The sequence below is a fragment of the Heterocephalus glaber genome, unplaced genomic scaffold, assembly GCF_053883595.1.
Source record: "Heterocephalus glaber isolate CG9 unplaced genomic scaffold, H.glaber_assembly_v1.0 deba00001778, whole genome shotgun sequence".
Taxonomy (NCBI): Eukaryota; Metazoa; Chordata; class Mammalia; order Rodentia; family Bathyergidae; genus Heterocephalus; species Heterocephalus glaber.
Window position 1 is genome coordinate 4,147,211 of NW_028258465.1, and position 27,118 is coordinate 4,174,328.

The 27,118-nt window shown below is 41.1% G+C and overlaps 1 protein-coding gene across 7 annotated transcripts in view; it reads right to left on the reverse strand.

Annotated features, from left to right (window-relative positions):
- The window catches only part of Dnah7 (dynein axonemal heavy chain 7), a 249,764-nt gene that overhangs the window by 157,284 nt on the left and 65,362 nt on the right, over window positions 1-27,118 (reverse strand). For all 7 annotated transcript variants that reach the window (XM_021247724.2, XM_087202647.1, XM_004868947.4 and 4 more), the window contains 5 exons: window positions 7,733-7,926; window positions 5,969-6,167; window positions 3,720-3,860; window positions 1,917-2,129; window positions 261-370 (listed from right to left, as the gene is read on the reverse strand). In XM_021247724.2, the coding sequence (XP_021103383.2) occupies window positions 261-370; window positions 1,917-2,129; window positions 3,720-3,860; window positions 5,969-6,167; window positions 7,733-7,926 (857 nt within the window). The remainder of the gene's footprint in view (window positions 1-260; window positions 371-1,916; window positions 2,130-3,719; window positions 3,861-5,968; window positions 6,168-7,732; window positions 7,927-27,118) is intronic.

A 27,118-nucleotide genomic window follows, 5' to 3' on the forward strand; every position in this document is an offset into this window, starting at 1 on the left:
AAGACACAAAACACCACGTGACAACAGAACTCCAGGACATTCAGCATTTCAGGGAGGGAATAACACTGCTCAAATGATACAAAAGCAGGCATAGAGTTTCAGGAAGAAATGAGAGATGGAGAACATCAAAAGCAACAGTGGTTATGGGAATAACATAGGCTAAGTTTACACTATGGGAGATAATTTCGAATTTTTAAATAAATCCATGGACTGGGGTGGTGAAAATCATTTCCAATATATCCTTCAGTTAAAAGGTTTACCTATAACATCGATCCGTGAGTGGAGTAATAACCAGCCTGGGTGAATTACCCAGATATTCATACCCATATCGCAGGCCAGCATTGACCATCTTTGTTTCTAAATGATTCTCCTAGGGTAAACCAGATAAAATGAAGTTAGTTTAGACAACAAAGTTTTAAACAATATACCATCGCTAGCTCATTAGTAAATAGCCACAATGTAGACTTCTCTAAAATTCACTTTTCAGACATCCTGTGACTGAGCTGAGTGAGCCAATTCCATGCAGTACTGGTTTCCACAGGGGACACACTGAAGTGAGTGGCTTCAATTTTTCCCACACAACATTTTTGAGCTTGTGCCTTATCTCTCCCATATTTTCATTGTTTTTCAATACAGAGTGAATATTATCAACCTCACCATTTTACAGAGGAGGAACTGAGCCGAGGTTATGAGTCTGCCAAGGGGGAGATCAGGCATTTGAAGGAATGGCTCTGCCATCCGTGTTCCTAACCACTGCCCATGCTGACCCTCTAAGTGGTTTCCCAGGATGCTGGTTCTTGTCTTTCTTCTCCTCCTACCCACACCTTCCAAGACTTCCACAGGTGCCTCCATCCTGAGGACTTCTCAGCCCTACCTCCAGTCATCCACTCTTTCTGCCCACACTCACCGGGCCAGCACTGCCCACTGTACTAACTGTCCTTCCCAGTCACGACTGCCACCATCATTCACCCGGATGCCCTCAGGAAGTCCTTGCAGACTCTTACGGATTAGATCCCCGCCCTTCTCATAGTGTGGAAGGTGAGGATCATGGGGCGCGCTACTCATCAGTGGACTCAGACACTGGTAAGGACAGCAGCTGAGTGTGCTGTTAGGAAGCGGGGTCCAGCTGGAGGTGCTCACTGGGAGAGTGACCAGGAAGAGTGCAACCTCCCTGGCTCCTCCCTTCTCTCACTGCTTCCTGGGTACTACGGAATGAGCAGCTGTCCTCCACCCAGGCCCTTCCACCACGCTGTTTCTGCATTGGAGCCAGCCAACAACAGGCTGAGAGCTCTAACACTGTGAGCCCAAATAAACCTCTCCTAAAAAAGAAGGAAAGAAAGAAAGAAAGAAAGAAAGAAAGAAAGAAAGAAAGAAAGAAAGAAAGAAAGAAAGAAAGAAAGAAAGAAAGAAAAAAAAAATCTCTCCTTTAATTTGTGGATGTTGGGAGCTTTGTCCCAGTGACAAAGACACAGATCATGTTTCTAGCTTCTTCTATTGATCAATAAGAGGAAACCTGAATGACTAAATCAGAATTTAAAAGTTTGATTTGTACATTCTTCCGATGCATCAGGAATCTAAAAATTTTAAATTGACTAGTCTCAGCATTTTTCAAATTGCAAGCATAGTGACTCATCTAATAGTGAGTAATTCTTGAGCATTTGTCATAACGTTTATCTTTCTAAATATATATTTACATGTAACAATACATTTGGATATAGACACAGATCTAAACATAGATATTGATGATATAGTTATTGGCTTTCTCAATCTTCAAACTGGAGAAACACTTAATGCATAGAGCCGGCCATCAGCAAAAGTCTTATATTACTGATACTCTTTCCCATGTGAGCAAGCAGGCACAGATTAAAAAGCAATGAGCTGAAACTGCTTTGTAATAACATTCATGTGTAACTTACTTGCCAATAGTACCTTAGCTGACTTAACCATTCAAAGTCAGAGTTGTGACTAACGCGCTTTTGGACAAGTGCTGAGAGCACGTCTCTGGCATGGACATCCAGCACCACAAGGGCTCCCAGAGTAACGCGATTCTGCTTAGACAGTTTGCCCCGGACCAAAGTGACAATATCATCGATTTGTTTGTTACATTTTTCCAAGTATTGTTCGAGAGCCTGAAAGAAAATAAGATATGATTTCCCAATGGAAGCAGAATCATTTTGAACACAAACATTTTGAATCAGCATGTAGGTAGGGGCTTCTCTGCATTTTCATCTTAATTTTCTATATGATGATTTAAAACTAATCTGTTTTCCTTACTGCCAGAGATGCTAGGTGAGCAGGCCCGATCTGGCAAGACAGAGTGGGTAACACCCTCTCTCTCCAGCCCTTCTCCGTTCTTTGATCAGTTTGGAGCTGTCAGTCACATTCCCCATCTGTGACGTGGGACAGGGGTGTGGGAGCTGATCGGAGCTCTCTGTGGTTCTTCCAGGGGATGGCTATGGACTGAGAGAAGGAAGCACTTTCCACCAAGCTTCCTGGACTTTGAACGCCCCTCGGAAGCTAGCAAGCCTTCACCTCCCATAGAAAGAAGGCTACTGGAGACTTCTAGAAGACAGTAGGGACAGCAAAAGCAAGAGGACATCAGTGATGAAGCCCTGAGACCCTGAGTCTGTCTTTCTCTTCCTTGGACCCTATTGGTCCCTCTACTAACTTTCTGAGTAGGGTTTGTATACTCAAAAGAGAAAGATGCTGCCATGGTGTGGGTGGGATTTGGCTGTGTCCCCCAGAGCTGCTTGTGCTGGAGATGTGGTCCCCAGTGTGGCAGCTGAGATGGTACGTCTGACAGATGGGTCCTTGAGAAAAACAATCAGACCAGGGGCACTGTCCTCAGAAGGGGTTAGCGCAGGTCTAGTGGCTCTGGGTTAGTTCCCCTGAGGGGGCATTGATATTTTAGAAGAGGATCTGTGCACTGAATAAAACTACTGTCATTTTCGAGGTGTTGAGACAGGGTCTCACTGTGCGGTTCAGGCTGGTCTCGAACTCCCAGTGATTCTCCTGCCTCAGCCTCTCCAGTGTGTGCACCACCACATTTGGCCAATGTCATGGTCTTAAACTAAAGATCTATAATTGCTAGATTCCAGTTGACCCACAAGTCAACTAAAAACTGGACTCACTTAAAGTCCTATCTTAATGATAGGACTGTTGTATTGAGTATAATTTGGTTTTTTAGTTAACAGTAGCAATAATATTAAATTAATACATCCAGGTATGTTAAACTATTGAAATATTTAGTGTTACCATTCAACACATCATTTATTCAAAAATAAATGTATTAAAAATTGAAACAACAGTAAATCAGCTGATCCCTTGAGTATATAGGGTAGTTTTATTGAAGGCACAAAGGGGAATTGTATTACTCTATATTCCCCTAATCTTTCTTAGCTTAGGAAATTTCTTAAGCCTATTGTCCTCTACTTTTTAAGGCACAACAAACGTGTATAATAACAAGGTTGAGGGTCAGCATTTTATTACTTTTACATAATGTGAATAAACTAGTGGTTTAGACATAAATTTTGGACAACTATTTGTATGAGTTCTTCTACATATTTATGACTGGAAATTTTATTTAAAATCTGTAATTTGATGCTTGCAGCATCAAGTAAACTTCTGAGTGGACTTTCCTATTCTGGTGTTTTGGAATCAGCATATTCTTGCAGTGTAACTTTTAAAAACTGCTGAAACACAGGAAGCTAAGTGCTTACCTGTAGCCCCACCGGAATAGCTGCTTGTACTTCTTCTGTCCAAAAGGTCTGAGATACACAAAGAACAGCCTGGCCAGGCCACTCCCGTACCCAGTTAATTCGTTCATTATTTATATAGGCCAGAATTGCATTTGCTATTACCTAGTTAAGAAAAGGTTAAAGATGAACAGGTTCTTGAATAAGCTGTATAGCAAAGAGCAAAATTTCCAAACTAGATGAATCCATACTTCTCAACATTCTTAACCAATAATTAAAGAATGACATCACACATGGTTAAACTATTTAAATTCAAATTTATTCATATACCTGTGAACATGTGCATTACTTTAACATTTTGTTGCTGCTATATTATCAACTTGTATGAACTGTATTATATAAAATAGTCATTTGACCAGTTTTAGCCAACGATATCCTAGATACATTTGAATTGAACAAACATGAGTAATTTTATGGTAAAATATAAATTTAAATCATTTCAAAATGAGATTCATCAAATGTTTGGCTACGGCTTTCCGTTTTGCACAACTGGATCTCACTTAGTACGCACATCAAATCACACAACCCTCTACAGAGCCTCCTGTCTTTGGGCTTCACTCTCTTCTCTATCCTATGGGCCTAGAAGAAGCCAAAAACATACAGTGGAGGAAAGATAACCTCTACAATAAATGGTGCTGGGAAAACTGGCTGCCCAACATGCAGGAGGCTGAGTCTAGACTCAGATCTCTCACCACGTACTAAATGAAGATCAAAATGAATCAAAGACCTAAATGTAAAAACAAAAATACCTAATCTGCTAGAAGATAAAAGAGGTAAAACCCTCGAAGTCATAGGCATGAGCAAGGACTTTCTGAACAGAACCCTGGTTGCACAGGAAATAGTACCAAGAATTAACAAATGGGATCATATTAAAAAGCTTCTGCACAGCAAAAGAAACAACCAACAGAGTGAAGAGACAACCTACAGGGGAAAAATTTTGCCAGCTATTCCTTGGACAGAGGACTAATATCTAGAATATAAAAGGAACTCAAGAAAAATTAGAACCCCCAAACAAAAGACCCAATTTTTAAAAAGGGCAAATGAAATGAATAGATACTTCACAAAGAAATACAAATGCAATAAGCTGAAATATTTCTTCTAAGCAATTTGGCAAACAAAATCATAAGAATATTTCAAATAGTAACAGATATGTCTATATCAATGAGTTACCACTATTAGCAAACCTATAACCCAACTCAACGCTGCTAAATAGTGGTCAGAGAGTGCTCCTCTGTACTGCCAGGGGCCACACAGCCATGCTGTTTGTCAGTACTTCTCAAGACCTATGAAACTCATTCTCCCTAGCCCAGTGGTCCGACACACGCATGGTTATCCTAAGAAAATGGATACTTACATCAAAGAAACCAACTATATGGATAGTGCGTTCACTGTAATGCAATACATGACAGGGAAAAAATGGGAAACTGACAAAAGATTTTATATTTACTGGAAAATATTATGCAGGGAGCATTAAAGCTATATTTCCGATGAGAAAAACATTTAGACACATGATAATGTTAAACACAGATTCCGCTGAATTTTAGCAATAATATATGGGAGGAGGCTATAAAAATTAATTTAAAAATTAATTAATCTATTATGCTCCTTTCATGCTCACTGGCTCAGTCATAGTTTTTGTTCTTAAAAACTCAAATACGAAGTCCGTATTACAGTCAAAATGAACATGGGTGCTCAATCTCCACTTATTGGGGTGACCTAAAATTCTCTGCTAACAAATGCCTGAATGAGCTAACAGCGTGACTTATGAGATGTGGAATGCATGCAGTTCCCGTTAGCAGAGGGAAGCACACAAGACTCTGTAACATTCTGGTGTGCATCTTACAGAGAACAGTAAGACTAGCGTGTGTGAAGATTGATGTGAACTCTAAGAAGCTGTGTGCAAAGGGAGACTGAAAAGACAGCATGTAGACAGTGTGTTTAATTATTATGTGACTGCAAGAAAGGCAACAGGTGTGTTACTAAAGTCCAAATTTTCTGGGTAGCATGGATCACATTGTGTCCCACTTCCAGTGAATCTCCACAGAACAACAACCTTAGGCCACCTGCTGCCCTCAAGTTATCTGCTACTCTTGCAATGGTGATTCACGCCTCAACCTCTCTCTAAAAAACTGTGCATCTCCCAGTGATATATTTATAACAGCACTGACACTCCATCAGGCCTTTCCAACCACAATAACAAACGGAGCTCCTACCTTGTGGATGGAGTTGATCATAATCCTCTCCAGCTCGACCAGCCACTTCTCCACTTGGCCTCTGGCTTTGGCAGTGGAAATGGTCTCCATGAGCTCCACCACCTCTCCTTCGCTGCTCTTCATGTGGGTGATGTCCAGCGTTTCTGTAAATTCCACCTTTGCAATTCCTTCAAAACATTTCTTCAAGTGAGGCTGCACCCTGTCAGGAAAATAAATGTAAAGAATTACTCAAATGGAAGTGATGTTTCACATCCATGTCCATTGTGCACCAGTCTTCATTTCAAATTCACACATGAGCACTAAGCTTTAGACAGCTGAGCCCAATAACCAAAGCAAAGCAAAACAAGACAGAGTCTCTGCCTACATGGACCACACAGTTCAGGAAGAGGTCAGTATTAACTGAACAATCACAAAAGATCTATAAAGTTACAATTATAATAATAGCTACAAAGGAGAGGGACATCCGTAAGTCTTCATTTTCAATACAATAAATTTAAAGATGCTCAAAGTAGAAATAAAAAACTATTTTGTTTTGAAACAGGATCTCACTATGCAGTTCAGGCTGGCCTGGAACTCAGGGTGATCCTCCTGCTTCAGCCTACTGAATGCTGGGATCACAGGCATGTGTCACCACGCCCAGTTTAAATCATTTTTAACTAACAGATAAATATACTAATTTAAAGACTCTTTGATACACTAAAGTAATCATTTCAAGTGAAATCTTCAGAGACTGCTTAAAAATTATGGCCTTCAAGTCCTTTAGTACGTTAAGTGCTCTGTAGTTTATTAAATCGACTGCTCTGACATACCCAGCTGTTAGTCTATTCAATGTGATACGGGTGGAAATGACTAAAGTCCTCATTTTTGGCACATCACCAATAACCAGTTGCGTTCATCTTTCAAATCAGCAAAAAGAAGCAGTGTATAAAATTCAGATAGAAATCCCAGCCTAAATTTATCTTTTTTAAAAAATCTGGACTATGTGACTCCTTCTCTGAAGGCACAGATATAAAATAAATTTGTTTAACAAATTATTTATTCACTGCCTACTTTCTATCAGACAGTTCTCAGCAGCAGGAAAAGTTGTCAAAGATCCCTGCCACCACGGAGCTCACATAGTGCTAGATGAAGACAAGCAGTAAACAAGTAAATGGCAGCGTGCGCCTGGCATCACAAGTACGCAGGAGGCAGGGACGGCAGGAGGACCAGGCCAGGGCACTGTGGAGAACAGGCGGGCAGGGCTGGGGCGGGAGGTGCTTCGGGGGAGGAAGAAGCCCTGCGGAGGCCTGGGTAAGGAGCCTCCTAGGCAAGGAAACAGCACCCCGAGGAAGGGGCGCCCTTTGATGGGGGAATTGCAAGGAGGCCACGGACTTCCTTCTGCCGAGTGAGAAGGCCAGCAGGGAGGAGCAGGTAGCCGATGGGCGCCCCCCATGTGGGCCACTCAACCCACATGAGGGTGCCGGCCTTTGCCAGAGTGTGAGGAAGAAAACTGCAGCGTCCTGGGATCCAGAAGGAAGGAAACACAGGAGAAAGTAAGAAATCCATCCCAAGGTTCATCACTTTCGGGGGAAGTATTATTTCACGACATTACTTATGTTTTTGACCATTATTCGAAGTTGATTATTGATAATACTTAAAATATTCTTGAAGAAAAGTGATTATATAACCATGATTGCCTAAAACTGTTTATGTTCCATCTTATTCTAAGAATGATATTTAAGCAGATAAACTTAGCCATGTACAATAGCAGATGAAAGGCGTTACCGAGTGGGATCTTTAGTCTCAGATAGTATCTCAAGAAGTTCATCGTTTGACAAGAAAAAGAATCTGGGGAAGAAGAGACGTTTCTTTTCCAAATATTTGTTGAGTCCTTTAAGAATGAGCTCCAAAAGTTCATTACTTTTTTTCAGCCTTTCCAGCATTCTGTCAATAGTTACAATGGACAGAACGTGTTTATTCTAAAAATGAAGGAGAAAACACTCAACTCAAAACCATTAGATATTAACTTTAGAGATGTTCACATATTTCAGGTTTTACATTTTTAATCAAATGAAGGTTATACAAATTTTAAGGTGAAAATGTGTTTTTATAAAAGTCCTGCACATTCTAGGTTCACCCAGCCTTAACCACTTACTTGATCCTGAGCCGTGTTGTTAGAGAGAGAGAGAGAGAGCAAGAGAGAGAAACAGAGAGAGAGATAGACAGAGGCTCTGAGTATAAGGATGGGGAAACAAAGTCTGAGTACAGCCTCTGGTCTTTTATTCTTTGAGGAAAAGTACTCTAAATAATAAGTTACCATTAAAATGATAATTTTGAATATGTTGTCAGCAATGATAAAAATAACACAATTCCTTTTTATAATCATAGTTTAGAAAGTAAGAAAGTGTTATGAGCGGTGGGAGAAAAGTCTACGAAGATTTTGTCAACCACGACCTTGGACCACATCGCAGTCTGCTGGCTGAGGCCCAAGCTCAGCGCTCTCTGATCTCTCCAGCAACACGCCTGGTCCGCCTTCTGACACCAGATCCCGAGCACCGTGCTACACACCAGTGTCACGGGGAGCTGCCTGCTTCACAGAGATTCAGAAGAATCAAGTGCTTTAAAAGGGGCTTTCTTTGGTGCTGCAGAACTCAAAATAAGAATTATAACCAGAAGCGAATACTCAGTACTCATTTTAAAAAACAAGAGTATATCAACTTCTCAAAGCACCTGTACACTAGCCACTGGGTTGATAAGACTCTTATTAAGTACATATTAAATACCTATTAGAAATACATATTAAATCCCATATACCTGTTAAAGTAGAAATACACATTAAAATACCATCTACATACAGTTGAAATAAAATTAGTTTTTCTTATTTCCTTTAACACATGATTAATATCACCTGAGCCCTCATCATGATGATCTTGGTCCTTCCAAACTCAGGGCTTACCATGACAAAATTAGAGAGTTTTAAACTAAGCAAGTTTAAAAATACTTTTAAAAAGGCATCGAAACACAATATAAATTTCAATCACCAGACCAAATAACAAACATCATGAAAATAATATTAATTAATAATAATTAATGGAGCATTTTAGTAAATTTATGTGAAATTAAAATAAGAGACCATTATTTTAAAAATAAGCGCTAATTTCAATATTAACTAGTTAAACTTATTTTCACATTCAGTTACAATTGAATGATCAACCAAGCCTTTCAGTTGTAAATTGTTTGATATAAAAATTTTATTCTTACTGCATGAGTCTCTAAAATATTTTTGTTGACGTATGTTGAGTATGACCAAAAAGAAAAGGTATATATTTTTGCTTTGCCTTGAATATACAGTATAACTTGGAAGTACAAAATTTAATCATAGAGAAAAATAATTATCATTAATACCTGTTTTCTCAATACAAGAGAAATATATAAAATATACAGTAAAATTAGATCAACTTACGTTTAGAACAGAACTTTTTAAAGGCGTTTTATTTACTTTCTAAGATTTATATTTCAAATAGACATTGAACATACACACACACTCAAGATATAATTTAAAATGTGCAATTTATCCAATCCAATGGAGAATAGTTTTATAAGCCTAAATCGAAAAACAAAAATAGTGTTCTTCGAGCGCCATCTACTGGAAAAGTATGCTTACTCTTTGTTTAAAGAAAAAGCTGAATTGTTGCTAATAAAAGGAAAAACTCTTTACAAATTAACAATATTTGTTTTATTCTTGCCAAAATAATTCATTGCAATATTGCTATTTTTGATCTGATATCTGAAAGCTAAAAAATTCAGTTTTTAAAATAATAGGTCACATTCTCTTCACTAAATATAATTTTCAAACAACAACAAACTAAAAAACCCTGCAAAAGCTTAGGTATTCAAGTAAAATTTTTTCGCAGGTCAATAGTGCTTCTATGAAATGCTTAGTACCAGAGTGGTTCATATTTCAGAGTTTTTTGGATTTTGCAACATTTGAATAGACTTTACCAGTTGAACACTATTTATCTAAAAATCAAAATCCACAATAAAAGTTCCAGATTTTGGAACATTTCAGATTATAGATTAAAGACGCTTAACCTGTATTACATTCCTGGGGTGAATCCTGTTTAACCAGATCAGCTGGTGAACACAGGTGATCATCAATGTCCCTTTGTACACTCTTATGGTTTAGATAGACCTAAGATGCCCCAAAGCGCCTTGCTCAGAGGTGAAGCTTTGGTAGTGATGGGATCACGAGCACTGTAACTTTATCAGTGGATTTATCTGCTGATGCATTTATAACTTGACAGCATTTTGGGGAGGTGATGAAGACTTAGCAGGTGGGGCCTGGTTGGAGGGAGTGGTCACTGGAGCCTGACCCTGGGGACTACATCTGGTCCCAGCGCCTTCCTCTGTGGCTCTTTTCCATGCTCTCTTACTCTGATTTTTGGTGATCAGTGTTGCTCCACTATGCCCTGTGCCATGATGTTCCTGCCTTGAAGCAGCTGACCATGGACTGAAACCTTAGAAACCACAAGCCCAAATAAACCTCTCTTCCCTTAAGCTGGTTATGGCAGTGACAAAAAATGACTAACACACATATGGACTTAAGGAAACAATACAAAGTGCAATCACCTTATGCCCAGGAACTAAACTCCCTTCCCCCTCTCAGTGAGAAGATGCACATAATAGACGCTCTGAGGCAAAGGAGAGGCACTAGGTGAGAGAGACCTGGTTTCTGTCCTGCACTCTGCTCTTTGGCACTGTGTGAGATCTTGGACCAGGTGCCTGATATCTTTAAGTTGAAAATGGAAATAAGAGCTCAGAGCTGGTGTGAGAACCAAGCCAGAAAACATATCTGAAGCAATTAACACGGTGCCTAGAACACTGCCCTTCTCTCTCCCCACCCTGCTCCAAATCAGCTGAAACAGATGGACAGACAGAAAGACAGACAGACAGAGACAGGCACTCAGGAGCAAAGGTGATAATGAGACATTTATATCACATATGTAACACATATCACTTCATCAGTTTTATGGAGTTAAAATGAACATTTTTATAATCTGCCATCCTTCAAGAAAGATATTTATGGTAAAATAAAACTGACTTTGAACCCCTTCAAGCACTGCCATAAAACCCTGGTACTGCTGGGGATTTAGCTCAGTGGTTCCGCTGCCTGCCTCACAAGCACAAGGACCCGAGTTCGATCCCTGGTACCAAAAAAAAAAAATCCTGGTACAGAGTAGAGAATCCATGATTGTGTATTGAGTGAACACAGGCAAGTGAAGCCTGCAGATGTTCAGAGAAACTCAAGGACCAGATGACGCTCCACGTTGCCCTCAGCGGCTACTGATTAGCTGTGTTCTTAGGACACAATAAGAAGCTACAACAGGAAGCTCCTGTGAAGGAGCTTGACAGTGAAGCTTCACTGTCAACCTGATTGGCTTGAGATCAGCCTAGAGATGAGAAGAGCACACTTCAGGGGTCTCTGGGTGGGTTATGGAGGTGCGGTTTAGGTGCCACATCTGATTACTCACCCTTTCCACTCACATATTTTTACTCCGCTGTTTCCCAGCTGCCATGAACTGAGTGTTTTGTTCTGCTACACCCTTCCTCCACGTTGTCCCTGACTTGGAGCCAGCCAACCATGGACTGAGACTACTGAAACCATGAGCCAAATAAACCATCTTCTTGCTTGAGGCTTGCGTGTTGAGTGCTTGGTACCAGCAAGAGGAAAGCTGACTGATACACTGCTAGAAATTCAAAACTTGGAATGCCTTCCTTGACATTTTGTGTTTACTGAGCTAAAGAAACAACTGTTTCTGGCTAAAGAAACAATTTTACCACTGTTATGAGTCTTCTTTTGCTGCTCAAGTATCAGGAGAGGAAGAGGGGTTGAAAGAAGGGGAAAGGAATGGGGAGAAAAAGAATCAAGATATATCACGTACAGGTACAAATTCTCTATGATGAATGTGATCATTATGTATATCTAAACTGTACCAATAAACTTAATAAAAATATCTCACCAGCTTGAATGATGATCTCCAGGTTGATTTTGACATTTTCAAACTAGATGGTTATGATATCAGGGGCCTAAAACTTTAATTTGGATATACAGAGTTTTCTAACTACTGCGGCAAGTGAGATTCACAGAAAATACACTTGTGTAGGCTGAATGGAATTAAGCTCCAGTCTGCTTAGGAAACTTCAAAAAAAGCATAAACTTCCTCATCAGAAATTCCTGGACAATGTTAAACTGGTGAGGTCCTCGTTAGCCATTTTGCACTAAGAAAGGAAATGCAGTTGAATGAATAGAAGTGTGAGCTTCCTTACAGTTTTAAGATTCTCTGACCTCATCAGAAGTAGAAATTCTGTCTTTAAGACCCAGGATATTTCCAAGGCTAATGCAGATTTTAGGGCCCAATTACTTAGAGTTTTCAGGGGCTTTTCAGAATACAGTCAGAATCCTTAGAACTAGCAACGAATGGGTTTGTGTCAATTATTCATTTACAGATTCAGCATCATCCACAGCAGGTGCTGTGGGGCCTGCTATGAGTGGGGCACCTTGTGCAGGGCCCCAGCCCCTGTGGGACCAGACACCAGACGACGCCCGGTGATCTCCACATTCCATACAGGGCGGCTGCACTTACGAGTTCCAGATGCCAAGTTTCAGCCCTTGCAGGCTTGGGGAGACCCATGTCAGGTAAGTCCTTTGGAGCCAATTGAAATCAGGTCACTTCATAGCCCTGCAATGGCCTCTAAGTATTAAGGGCAAAGGGAGAGAGGCAGGTCTCTCACTTTAAATCAAAAGCTAAGTATGATTTCACTTAATGAGGAAAAGTCCACTGAAAGCCAAGACAAACTGGGAGTTTGGATTCTTGTGCCAAACGGGTAGCCTGATCGTAAATGCAAGAAAGTCTCTTGAAGGAAATGAAAAGTGCTACCCTGGTGAGTACACAGATGAGGAGATGGTGATGCAGCTTTGTGACCGAAGGGGACAATGTCTGAAAGGTCTGGGCAGATCAAACCAGCCACAGCGTTCCCTGAGCCCAAACCTCATCCTCAGCAAGCTCCTCACCCTCCGATTCTGTGAAGGCTGAGCGAGGTCATGAAGCTGCAGAAGAAAAGTCTGAAACCAACAGAGGTTGTTTCCTGAGGTTTAAGGCAAGAAGCCGTCTCCAGACTGTAAGTGTGCCAGGTGAGGCAGCTGGCGCTGAGGCAGCCGCCAAGGTGAGTTACCCACATCTACTAAGGTCACTGGTAAGGGTGTCTCCAGTGAAGAGCAGATTTCTCAATATACCAGAGAGGGCAGTCTTAGTGTAAGAAGATGCCATATCTTGCGTAACTAGTGAAGAAGAGTCAATGCCTGCTTTCAAAGCTCCAAAGCACAGGCTGACTCTTGTAGGCGCTTATGCAGCTGGTGAACTTAAGTCAAAGCTGAGGCTTATTTTCGATTCCCCAAATCCCAGGGCCCCTCAGTATCCTACTAAACCAACTCAGCCTGTGCTCTACAGATGGAGCAACACAGCCTGGGACAACACGGACTGCTGAACCTGTTTACAGCATGGACTGCTGAGTAGTGAAGCCACGCCTGTGGCCAGAAAAAGAGATTCCTTCCAAGATACAATGTTGTTTGACCTGGACTTGGTCACCCAAGAGCATTTATGGCAATAGATACAATTAATGTTTTCATGCCCGCTAATACCACATGCATTCTGCAGGCCAAGGACCAAGGAGCAATTTGACTTTTGAGATTTAGAAATTTAAAGATTTAAGAAATCTTTCTGTAAGGCAATACTAGCTATAGATAGTGATGGGTCTGGGCAAAATGAGGAAGGGTTTGCCATGGAAAGGATTTACCAGACTAGATGCCAGCAGGAACACCGGCGGCTCACACGAGGTAAGACTAGTAACTTTTTTTTTGTTGTTAAATTCTTTTATTGGTATATTTTAGGTATACAACACAATTACATTTCTCATTGGGAACTTGTACCTTTACATAATGCATCTTGGTTCTTATTTTTTCCCCATTCCTAGCCCTCCCTTCACGCCCTCCACCCTTCCCTATTTACAAAGACTTTATTTCCATTTTTTCCATTTCTCAGCATTTTCCTTTCCCTTCTTTCCTTTCCCCTGCCCCTCCCACTATCCCTACCCCTTTGGGCCTTTTCTTCCTATTTTGCATTATCGATTATTCATTCTCATCATTGGTACATTTTAGGTATACAATATGACATTCATCATTGGAAATTTGCACCTTTACATACTTTCTTGGTTCTTATTTTTCATCCTTGCCCAGCCCTCCCTTCAACCCCTCCAGCCCTCCCTATTTACAAAGATTTTGTTCCTAGTTTTCCATTTTCTCATATTAATCCCATTCCCTTCTATCCTTTCCCCTAGCCCTCCCACTTCCTTCCCCTTTGCCCCTTTTCTTCCTATTTCACATTACCTATTATACATTTTAGTCCTTATTTACACTTTCAGTTTCTCACACCAGAGAAACTATTCGGTATTTACACATGTGTGTCCTATTTATTTCACTTAAGAGTATCACCTCAATGTGCATCCACTTAGCTATAAATGTCTAATTTCTCATTTTTTATGGCTGAGTAGTACTCCATTTTATTAAAAAACTACATTTTCTTTATCCAGTCTCCAGTTGATGGGCATTTGGGCTGTTTCCAAGTTTTAGCTATCACAAACTGTGCTGCTATGAGCATGGGCGCACATATATCACTGTGGTAGGATTCTTTTAATTCTTTGGGGAAGATCCCCAGCAGTGGAATAGCTGGGTCAAATGGGACTTCCAGTGCTAGTTCTTTGAGGTATCTCCATACTGATTTCCACAGTGGTTGCACCAGTCTGCACTCCCACCAGCAGTGGAGCAGGGTTTCTCTTTCCCCACAGCCCTGTGAGCATTTGTTGTTGGTTGATTTCATGATAGCAGCCATTCTTTCTGGAGTGAGGTGGAATCTCAGCATTGTTTTCATTTGCATCTCTCAAATGATCAGTGATGTTGAACATTTTTTCATGTATTTATTTGCTATTTCTACTTCTTTGTCTGAGAAATGTCTGTTCATTTCAGATGCCCATTTTTGGATTGGGTCTTTAAATTTGGGAGATCTGATCTTTTTAAGTTCTTTATAGATTTGAGATAGTAGACCTTTGTCTGAGGAAGAGCAGGTGAAGATTTTTTTCCCACATTGTGGGTTGTCTCTTCACACAGCTGGTGGTTTCTCTTCGTGTGCAGAAGCTTTTTAATAAGAAGAGATCCCACTTGTTGATTGTTTGTGCTAGTTCAGAGGCAACTGAGGTTTTGTTCATAAAATCTTTTCCAACACCAGTGTCTTCAAGGGTTCTACCTAACCTCTGTTCCAACTAGTTCAGAGTTTCTATTTTAATATTTAGATCTTTAATCCATTTCAATTTTAGTTTAGTGCATGACAAGAGATATAGGTCTAGTTTTAATCTTTGGCAAGTTGGAACCCAATTTTTCTAGCACCATTTATTAAAGAGGCTATCTTTCCTCCAGTGAGGGTGTTTGGTTCCTTTATCGAAGAGGAGATGCCTGAGTGTGTCTGGCGTTGTTTCTGCATCTTCTAATCTGTTCCCCTGGTCCTCAGGTCTGTTTATTTGTCAGTACCATGCTGTTTTTATCACAGTAGCTTTGTAGTAGAGTTGCAGGTTGGGGATTGTGATACCCCCTGCCATGTCTCTGTTACCTAGAATTGCTTTTGCTATTCTGGGTCTCTTCTTGTTCCAAATGAATTTTTGGATTGTTTTCTCAAGGTCCATGAAGTATGCTTCTGGGATCTCAATTGGAATTGCATTAAATCTATATAGCAGTTTTGGAAGTACGGCCATTTTCACTATATTAATCCTTCCTACCCAGGAGCAGGGGATGTCTGTCCATTTTCTGATATCATCTTCAATCTCTCTTCTCAGAGTGCCATAGTTTTCAGAGAAGAGGTCTTTGATTTCTTTCATTAGGTTGATTCCTAGGTATTTCAGTTTTTTGGATGCTATTGTGAAAGGAATTATTTGCCCTATTTCTCTCTCAGTGAGTCTGTCATTGGTGTAGAGGAAAGCTATTGGTTTTTGTGTGTTGACCTTGGAACCAGCTACTTGACTGAATTTGGTTATTAAGTCTAGAAGACTTTTGGTGGAGTTCTTGGGGTCTTCTATATAGAGTATCATGTCATCTGCAAATAATGACAATTTGACTTCTTCACTTCTTATCTTTATTACTTTTATTTCTTTCTCTTGTCTAATTGCCATGGCTAATGTTTCCAGAACTATATTGAACAAGAGTGGTGATAGTGGACATCCTTGTCTTGTTCCTGATTTTAGTGTGAAGGATTTCAGTTTTTGACCATTTAGTATGATATTGGCTGTTGGTTTTTCATAGATGGCTTTTATCAGTTTGAGGTAGAGATCATCTATTCCAATTTTTTGTAGGGTTTTTATCATGAATGCATGTTGGATTTTGCCAAATGCTTTTTCTGCATCTATGGAGATAATCATATGGTTTTTGTCTTTGGCTCTTTTGATATACTGTATTACATTGATTGATTTGCATATATTGAACCATCCCTGCATCCCTGGGATGAATCCCACTTGATCAGGGTGTATGATCTTCTTGATGATCTTCTGCATTGTTTGCCAGTATCTTATTAAGGATTTTTGCATCTATGTTCATTAGTGAGATTGGCCTATAGTTCTCTTTTTCAGTTGGGTCTTTCTCTGCTTTGGGGATCAAGGTGATGCTTGCTTCCAGGAATGAATTTGGGAGTATTGCTTCCCTTTCAATTTCATTGAAGAGTTTAAACAGTAGTGGCAGCAGTTCCTCTCTAAATGTCTTGTAGAATTCAACAGTGAAGCCATCAGGTCCTGGGCTTTTCTTAGTTGATAAGTTTTTAATTATGTTTTCAATTTCATTGGTTGATATTGGGTTGTTCGGAATTTTTAGGTCTTCTTCGTTCAACTTTGGTAATTCATATGTATCTAGGAATCTGTCCATTTCTTCTGTGTTGTCCATCTTATTGGCATATAGGTTCTGGAAGCAGGTATTGATGACCCTCTGGATTTCTGCTGGGTCATTGTAATTTCACCCTTTTCATTCCTAATTGCATGGATTTGGGCCTTTTCTTTCCTTTTTCTGATAAGGTTGGCTAAGGGTTTGTCAATTTTGTTGATTCTTTTGAAGAACCAACTCTTGGCTTCATTGATTTTTTTGTATCATTCTCTTAATCTCCATTGCATTGATTTCTCCTCTGATCCTTATAATTTCTTCCCTTGTATGAGCTCTGGGGTTGTCCTGCTCTTCTTTTTCTAGAAGCTTGAGGTTCAGCATCAGGTTGTTTAATTGGGCTCTTTCTGTTTTCCTAATATGCATATTCACTGCTATGAATTTCCCTTGTAAGACTGCTTTCATTGTGTCCCATAGATTCCAATATGTTGTATTGTCATTGTCATTTAATTGAAAGAACTGTCTGATTTCTTCTTTAATTTCCTCTGTGACCCATTGGTTATGTGGAAGTGTGTTGTTCAATTTCCACATGTTTATGAAATTTTTTGAGTTTCTTTTGCTATGGATCTCCAATTTCATTGCACTATGGTCTGATAATATACAGGGGATAACTTCAATTCCTTTGCACTTACTTAAACATGTTCTATGTCTATTTTGGAGAATGACCCATGTGCAGCTGAGAAGAATGTGTATTCTGATTTTGTGGGGTGGAAGACTCTGTAAACATCTGTTAAGTTCATTTGTTCAAGAGTTCGATTGAGTTGTAGTATTTCATTATTTTTAGTCTAGTTGATCTATCTATTTGTGACAGTGGGGTGCTGAGGTCCCCCACTACAATTGTATTAGTGCATATATGACTTTTCATGTCCATTAGTATTTGTTTTATATAGTTCGGCACACTAGTGTTTGGTGCATAGATATTTATGATTGTCATCTCTTCCTCTTGGATTGTTCCCTTTACAAGGATGTAGTGTCCTTCATCTCTCTTAATCAGTGTTGGTTTGAAATCTACTTGATCTGCAAAGAGGATAGCTACTTCTGCTTTTTTGGGGGGTTCCTGTTGCATGGAGTATTGTTTTCCACCCTTTACCTTTCAGTCTATGAGTTTCCTTTTGAATTAAGTGTGTTTCTTCTATGCAGCATATTGTTGGATTTTGCTTCTTGACCCATTCTGCCAGTCTATTTCTTTTGATTGGTGAATTGAGACCATTAACATTGATGGTTATAACTGAAATGTACTGACTTGTCATTGGCATGACTTCTTCTTTTTGTTGGGTTCTCCTCCTTTACATTTAATTTCTTGTCATGCCAGATGGGTTCATTCTGCTTTGCCTACTGAGGTTGTGATCCTCAATGTCTGTTCCTAGGCTATTGTGTAAAATTCTTTGGAGTGCTGGTTTGGTATTCATGAAGTTCCTAAGGTGCTCTTTGTCATGAAAGTATCTTATTTCTCCATCCATTTTGAAAGATAGTTTTGCAGGATACATCAATCTGGGTTGGAGGTTGTTTTCTTTTAGGGCTTGGAATATGTCACTCCAAGCTCTTCTTGCCTTGAAGGTTTGCATTGAGAAGTCTGCTGTGATTCTGATGGGCTTTCCTTTGTATGTGATTTGTTTCTTTTCTCTAACTGCTTGTAGAACTTTGTTCTTCTGTTGAGTTTCTGAAATCTTAACAATTATATGCCTATGTGTAGATTTGTTTTGATCAAGGCTATTTGGAGTCCTATATGCCTCACTTATGTGTATGTCAAGCTCTTTTCCCCTGCTTGGGAAGTTTTCTGCCATTATTTCTGTGAAGAGTTTTTTTATGTCATCAGCACTCTCTCCTCTTTTTTCATTGACTCCAATCAGTCTTATGTTATTCTTCTTTGCATCATCTAGCAGCTGCTGGATTGATTTCTCATGTTCCCTTATAATTTTGAAGCAATTTTTCTTTTCCTGGTCATTAATTGCAATCTTATCTTCTATATCTGAAATTCTGTCCTCGCATTGGCTCATTCTGCTGTGTAGACTTTCAATGGAGGTATTCATCTCCTGGAAATCTATTTGCATCTGTTTTATGGATTCCATTTGTTTCTTATGTTGAGATTCCATCATGTTCCTCAGCTCCTCTCTAGATTTATTAATCATATCTTGCACTAGGAGCACAATTTCTCCTGTTATCTGAGAAATTATTTCTGATTTCATTTCTTCCAGATCCCCTTTTGTTGCCAGTTCAGTGAGTCCAGGTGGTTGAGTATCAGAGTGTTCCATCTCATTTCCCTTTGGGGTTGCTGTAGGTGATCTGGAAGTCTGGTTTTGAGACTTATTTATGTGTTTTCTCATTTTGACTGGTGGGGGGCGGGCGGGGCTGTTGGCGCCTGCACAGATTACCTCCTCTCAGCTGGGAGAGGTGGGATAGGGGCCAGGAGCAGCAGTAGGGATGGTGGCCAAAAAGCCCTTTCCTCCGGGCTGGGAGCAGCGGGAGGGATGGTGGCCGGGAAGCCCCTTCCTCTGGACCTGGAGCAGTGGGACGGTGGCTCAGAAGCCCCTACCTCTGGGCTGGGAGCAGTGGGACTCAGTACTGTGGTCTGGTGGTCTGGTGTCCTCTGCGTCTTTGTAGTGTGGAACCAGGTGGCTGTATGGGGTGGGGGGGCTGTCCAGTGGATTGCTGCCAGGGCACGGGCTGATTCGGCGTGTTCCGCGGGACTTGCAACCTCAGTAGGGCATCCGCCAAGACTAGTAACATTAACAGGAGCCTAGAAGTTGGTCCCAACCCACCTGGATGACTTTGAGGGTTCAAGGCTTCAGTGTAGGGAGTAACTGAAGACCCGATGGAAACATCCCAGGAACCAGAATTAGAAGTGAATCTGAAGATGACCAGATTGCTGTAGTCTCATGATAATGATTGGACAGATGAGGAGCTGCTTCTCGCAGATGTGTAAACAAAGTGGTTTCTCAAGAGAGATTCTACTCCTGCGGAAGCTACTGTAAACACTATTAAAATGATGAGAAAAGTTTTAGAGCATTGCACAAAATTAGTTGATAGCAGCAGCATTTGAGATGACTGAGCCCAAGTCTGAAAGTTCTCATGTGCATAAATGCTTTCAGGCGGCATCACATTCTACAGAGAAGTCTTTCATGAAAAAGAAGAATCAAGCGATGTGGCACACGACCTCATTGTTGTATTTTAAGAAACTTCCCAGCTACCCCAGCCTGTAGCAACTGTCACCCTGATCGGCCAGCAGCCACCAACACAGCGGCACTGGCATCCAGACCTCGACCCCTGAGGGCTCAGAGGGTCATCAGCGTTTTTAAGCAATAAAACCTTTTTCCAAAAATTATATACAGGCTTTTTTAAGACAATGCTACTGCGCACTTTAATAAACTAGACCATCAACATAAGTCACATGCATTGGGAAACTAAAAATGTGTGAATCGCTTTTATTGAAGTACTTGCCTTTGTGTAGTGATCTGGAATGGAAACCAAAGTATCTCGAGGTGAACTTGCAGTAATCAAGTTAGAAAATGGGAGAGAGTAGAAAAAGGAAAAGAGTTGGATAAGGAGCGCCAAAAAGGTGAATGGTAAATGGGGTGCTCAACTGAGCCTCTTCATGAAGGCAATAGTTGAGCAGAGACTTCAAGAAAGCAAGGTAGTGCTCTGCAGATATTTAGAGACAGGATGTTCTAGGAAGACGGTCCAGCCATGGAAAAGCCTAGGGAAGAACATGCTCAGTATGTGTGATTAGAAAAAAAGAGCAGGAGCAGGAGGTGGAAGAATAAAGTCTGTGGCTGGCAGACAGTCCATAAAGTGGAATGTCACAAGGATACAGAGAAATGGATGGAGTGAACAGATCAAGAATTTCCCATTCACTGAAGCCAGAAGCACTTCTCCCCTGGATACAAGATTATGAACTCACTCAAGATTATCGTTATCGGGTTTCAACTAGCAAGCCAGAAATCAAGAAGGCAGACAGTGGTGAGCATCTCATTGGGTGAACTAGTGAGAGGCCTCATTTTCATGCCCACCCTTCCTCCCATGCCTATGAGATAAACCATACACTTGGGGGGCATCTGGGATCCAGAGTGCAGCCCAGACCCTCAGACTCTGGCTTCCCTCGGGCACAGCAAGTGAGTTTTCAATAGGAGCCACTGTGCTTTCATAAGGCCAGTGCTCATAGGAGGGCCTGTAAGGCTCATGGTGTCAGGCAATCGACTCATGCCCCTTGTAATGTCAGTCCCTTGAGAGAGCAATGCTGTGGGGAAACTCTGAAGGGGAACAGGTTGGGTAGTAAGTCAGTGAATGGCAGTGCTGGCACAGCTGGGGGTGGGAAAGCATCAGTGTGGTGTAGGCAGATCACTGCCCCTTCCACACCGAAGGAGAGCCGATGCATTCAGCTCCCTCTCCGTGGCTGCCCCGCCCCTCCAACAAGGTGTGGAACCCCAAGCATCACGTTGCTGCACCAGCGCTCAGCAGTGTGGGTGAGGGGCATCTATGGTGGGAGCCTTCCCGTAATCGCCATGATTCATTCCAGCCTTGCCATTGTGACTTGTTTATGCCCAGAACGACCACATGGCCTAATCTGATGAGAGGCATTTTAGTTTATGCTTGCTGCCCTGCATTAATTATTAATTGCTTTCATTCTCAAAAGTTCTCAGTTTGGATAATATATTACATGATTATTCCATTTCATAGCTCACTGTGCACACTGGCATCTGCTGGTTGACATTCACAAAATAAGCCAGCTAGTCAACCAGATACCTAAGTGCTTCCTTTTGTAGGAGCACCTTTCATTACACATTCACATGGAGCACAAATACGCTTGCATTATAGTCTACTCTAATGATACCTTTCCTACCTCGCCCCCAGAATTCCTTGTGACCAACCCTTCAATCTTGTTTCTCCTAAGTCCTGGTTTGCATGACCTGATTTGGACTCATCATGATCAATGTAATTCATACTACTGATCATCTCTCTTTCCAAGCAAAGTTTAAAAAGCAAACAAATCAATATACTCAGGCTGATTAGGGTTCCCTTTCTATTGTTCTTTAAGACCATCCCTAAGAGAGGTATGCAATTTCAACTTTGTAAACTGTACTCTAATTTCTTTAAATCATATCAGGGATCTTCTACCATAGATATAGGTCACCAAAGAGGTCAAGTTTGGAACAAAACAAGTAAACAGAACTCCTCAGGCCTCCTTGACCAACATTTGGAAGCCAGTACCTGTGATAAGCACATTCCCATCCATGCATTTGACCACATCTAACTTAGCTTCTTTCCTCCCCATCCAAGAACCATTGCCTTACACCATTGCTCATGCTCTGCAGAGCTCTGCCAAGGTTCCCAGCAATGGAACATAAGCAGAGTTTGAGGTTCAGGCTATCTAGAGACAATCAAATTAATCCCAATGTCCCCATTTCCAGTTCTCACCATCCAAACAAATAACTTACCTTTCACATAACAGATCCAGAAAAGCTGTGAATTAAATGGCATTGTAATTTGGCAACCCATTGGATTAGACCCTCTGTTTTTATTTACATTAAATTTACAGCTATAAAAATAACAAGCTCTTTGAGGGCAATCACAGTGCTCTGACCACATTGTGAGAAGAGAATTTAAAATCCTGAATTATGCTATTTCTGTAAATTCTCCAGTGCTTTGGAAATAAGTCACCCCATCTCACATTCCTGTATTTCCAATCCCTGCCACATTGACCTAATCCAGGAGCCACTTGGCTCCCCAAAGACTTACCCATAAAATATACTGTTCCGTTCAAAGACCAAAAGCAAAAGTTAAGTCAATAGTTTTCACACTGCATGCCAGGTACCACCAATGCCCAGCACAGAGACTCGTGACAAAAGCCACCACAGGAAGGTCACTTTGAAGATGCAGCCACATCTGAAAGTGAGCAACCAAGCCTAGAACAGATGCCCAAGATGAGCATCTTTACCTGTCCACATTGAACCAACCTGTGCACTTCCCTACCCAAAACTGATCAAAGAGCAAGACCAAAGAGCCCATCCCAGGCCCACCCACAGACAAACCCCCTGAACAGCCCAGAGCCAGGAAGACATGCAATGCCAGTCACTAGACTTCTGTCCCAGCCCGCATCATCTGTGGCTGGTTACAGGGGTCTCAGGCAACTGTCCCAGCAGTAGGCAGCCCATAGAAGTGGCTTTGGGCTCAGAGCGTGACACAGGTTAGTGGCACTGGCGGCCACAGGTATGACACAGATGCGAGGTTGGCAATTCTGCCCAGAACCAGGAGGACTTCTGCTGGATCTCAGGCCAGTGACTGTGAATGAGGTGTCTAGGGCTGCTCTGCCCAAGGAGAAACTTATGAGAAAGGAATGCCCTCCTAGGCACTCGCCTGGTTCCATTCAGAAGAGCACACCAAGTGTGGATTTGGGACCGATCTGGGCTTGGCTCACTCTCTAGTACTGAAACAGTGATGACCTGGACTCCTGGCAAACTCCAAACCAGCAGCAGACTCCTAGCAAGTTTAGCCTGGGTGTCACCCTGTGCTGATAGGGAAGTGACTACAGGTTCAAAGAAAATAAGCAGCCTGCTTAAAAGACCTAGAAAGACAGGCACAAACAAAGCCAGATTAGGAAGACTGAATAAATCCTTCAATGCCTGGATGATATCATGTACCCACAAGCACCAGGAGCTTGCAGGAAACCCTGTCCTCATGTACAGCCAAAATAAGATGCCAGAAACAAATCACATAGTAATCAGCAGAAGAAAACTCTCAGATGGAAAATTTAAAAGAATTTTTAAAGGAAACTCAATGAGATTGAAGAAAACAGAAAAATAATTAAATATTCTAACAGAGAAAATTAACAAAGAGATGGAAGTAACTTACAAAAAGTCAAACAGAAATCCTTGACCTGAAAATTCACTAAGCAAAATTTAAAGCACAGCAGAAGGCATCAAGGGCAGGAGAAATCAAATAGAATAAATAATCCGTAATCTTGAAGACAGGTTGTTTCAAAGTACACAACTGGAAAATAAAAAGAATGAAGAGCTGTGAAGAATTTTGAGCTATAAAGAATTCTATAAAGAATTCTTTAAAAAAGAATTTTCAAAAAGCAAACATTTGGGTTATGAGGGTTAAAGAGGACTGACCAAAGGGATAGAAAGCTTATTCAAAGAAATAATAATAGAAAACTTCTTAAACCTAGAGAAGGATACAAATATCTAGGTACAGGTGGGCCACAGGTCATCAGTCAGATTGAACTCAGCCAAGTCCAACCTAAGACATCTGTGTTCGTGATCTTTATACACCTGAGAAAATCAACTTACAGGAGAAAAGATTTATTTTGGCTCATGGTTTCAAGGGTTTCAGTACATGATTGGCTGTCTCCATTGCTACTGCCTATGTTGAGTCAGAAAATCATAGTGGCAGAGAGAGAGAGCAAGAGAGAAAGAGAGAGAATGAATATGCAATGTCCCCTTCAGAAGCATGTGCCCAATGACATTTTTCCTCAACCTCTCAAATTTTCCCACCTCCCCAAAATTCCACCACCTCCCAATAATGCCACCAGCTGGGGACCAAGCCTTGAGCACTCAAGCCTTTGGGGGCATTCCAGACCCAAAGTATAATAATATCTTATAATGAAGCTCTCAAAGGTGAGAGATAAAGAGAGGATTCTCAAGACAGAAAGAGAAACAAAACAACACATAAGGGTGCTCCAATTCCCATAATAGCTGACTTCTCTACAGAAACCTTACAGGCAGGAGAGAGTAGCATGAGATTTTCACAACACTGAATGAAAAAACTGCCACCCAAAATACTGTACCCAGGAAAGCTATCTTTTAGCAAAGAAGAAGGGAGAAAGACACTCCTAGATAAACACAAGCTGAGAGAGATCAAGCCAGGCCTACAAGAAATGCCAAAGAGGTATCTGCAAACTGGGCGAGAACTGAGTAAGCAGAAAAAACAAGCAGGTATAAGATTCACTGGTTAGAATAATTACACTGTTACTGGGAATGGGAATCAGTACAGCCATGGTGGAAAACAGTATGGAGGTTCCTCAAAAAATTAAAACAGAACCACCTCCTAACTCACCAATCCCACTGCTGGGTAGATGCCCAAGGACACGAGATTCATGGCAGAGACATTCCACGGGCACCGGATGCTACTCTCAACAGCCAGAAAACAGAAAGCCCGGAGTGTTCACCACCAGATGAACAAAGAAAATGAGGTGCACATATGCCATGGATTATTATTCAGCCATCTGCAAGGACTGACCGTACCAAGTGGCAGTCAGATAAGAGCTAGTAGTCCTGGCCTGCTACTGTACAGCGGGGTCACCACAGATGACAATGTACTGTGTATTTCAAAGGGCTGGCAGAAAGGGATTTTGAAAATTTTTACCATAAAAATTGCAAGGCTTGGAGTAGGTAGATGCAGTTTGCCCGATTAAACACTACACAGTGGATCCATGCATTGACACGTCACGTGGTAGCCCAGTAACACAATTTTATGTTTTTATGTACCAGTTAAAATTAATGTAGTACATTTTTTTTTTGGTAGCGGGGATTGAACTCGGGTCCTTGTGCTTGCAAAGCAGGCGGTGGAACCACTGAGCTAAATCCCTGGCCCAATTTAATGCGTTTTTAAAAAGAAAAGAAAAGCAGATCGCCACATGCGGTGCATGAAAAGCAAAACCAAGCAAAATGGTAGAGCAGCTAGATAGCACTGTGAGAGCCCAGAGGCCGACGGCAGAGCAGCCCGCTCCGAAGCCACTGCCTCTCCTTTCCCCACTCCTCCTCCCTCTTCCTGCCTGAGCCTCCCCTTTCCCTCCTTTTTCCATCTGTCCTTGTCCCAAGCCTAGGTGACCCACACAGAAAGGACAGCCACCCCAGATGGTCCCAACATGGTAGCCGTGGGGTCACCTCCACTGGCGGGGGAGCTCACAGGGGAGCTGAAGCTTGAGGCTGTGAGACAGCTACAGCTAAGTCTTCCAAACCATCCTGAGAACCAAAAGAGACACCTCGAGGTCAAGAAGGGAGCTTCTTCCAGTAGGAAAGGGGCTTTCCTTTCCTAGGAGAGGGAACATGGGACCAAAGCATAAAAGTTATTTCATGTTTATACCCCAAAGGACTAAGACATCTCAATCAACTAGTTATATTAACCCCAGAAATTACATTCTGCTTTTAACCTCTGAGGCTTTTTTCTTGGCAACATACACCACTTAAGGAGGAATGTCTTCCAATGAAAGTGATAACCTTTTGTAGCAAGCAATTAATCTTTTGGCCTCTGCCACACAGCTCACCTCATTAGACTTCCTGAGAAAATACAGAGCTCTGGAGGGTAGGGATAATGCTGCCCGAATGCAACATATTGCAAAAGAAAACACAAGGCAGTTCAGGAGGGCAGTGGTGACCTACAACAAAAGTAAGTGTCACCAGAGACACAAAACAAACCCTGCTTACTTGGAAATAAGGAAAAGAATTATTCTTTTGTTTATTGGTTGATTTTTAATTCAGCAGTTTACAGGATCAAAAATATGCCCTCTTTATTTACTAGTTCCAGGATGGCTGCCCTTTCTAGGCATTGAAATACCTATAAAATTCCTCAGCGTTGTGGCATCTTAAAAGGCTATTTTGAGCACATATTAAAAATAGAGTGTTTTAATATAAAAATGATACTAACTAGAAGAATACAAGTATCTACCTTTTGTTTCTGAGATGAAAGGAAATTCTACTAAACCCTTTCCAAATGAAATGTGTGCATATTATAAGGGTACTACACTGTGGTAAGGTAAATGGGTGGAACACTGAATTTATTTATTTATTTTATTTTTTCTTTTTTTTCACTTTATTAAATTCTTTTATTGGTACATTGTAGGTATACAACACAATTACATTTCTCAATGGGAATTGTACCTTTACATAATGCATCTTGGTTCTTATTTTTTCCCCATTCCTAGCCCTCCCTTCACGCCCTCCACCCTTCCCTATTTACAAAGACTTTATTTCCATTTTTTCCATTTCTCAGCATTTTCCTTTTCCTTCTTTCCTTTCCCCTGCCCCTCCCACTATCCCTACCCCTTTGGGCCTTTTCTTCCTATTTTGCATTATCGATTATTCATTCTAATCATTGATACATTTTAGGTATACAATATAATGACATTCACCATTGGAAATTTGCACCTTTGT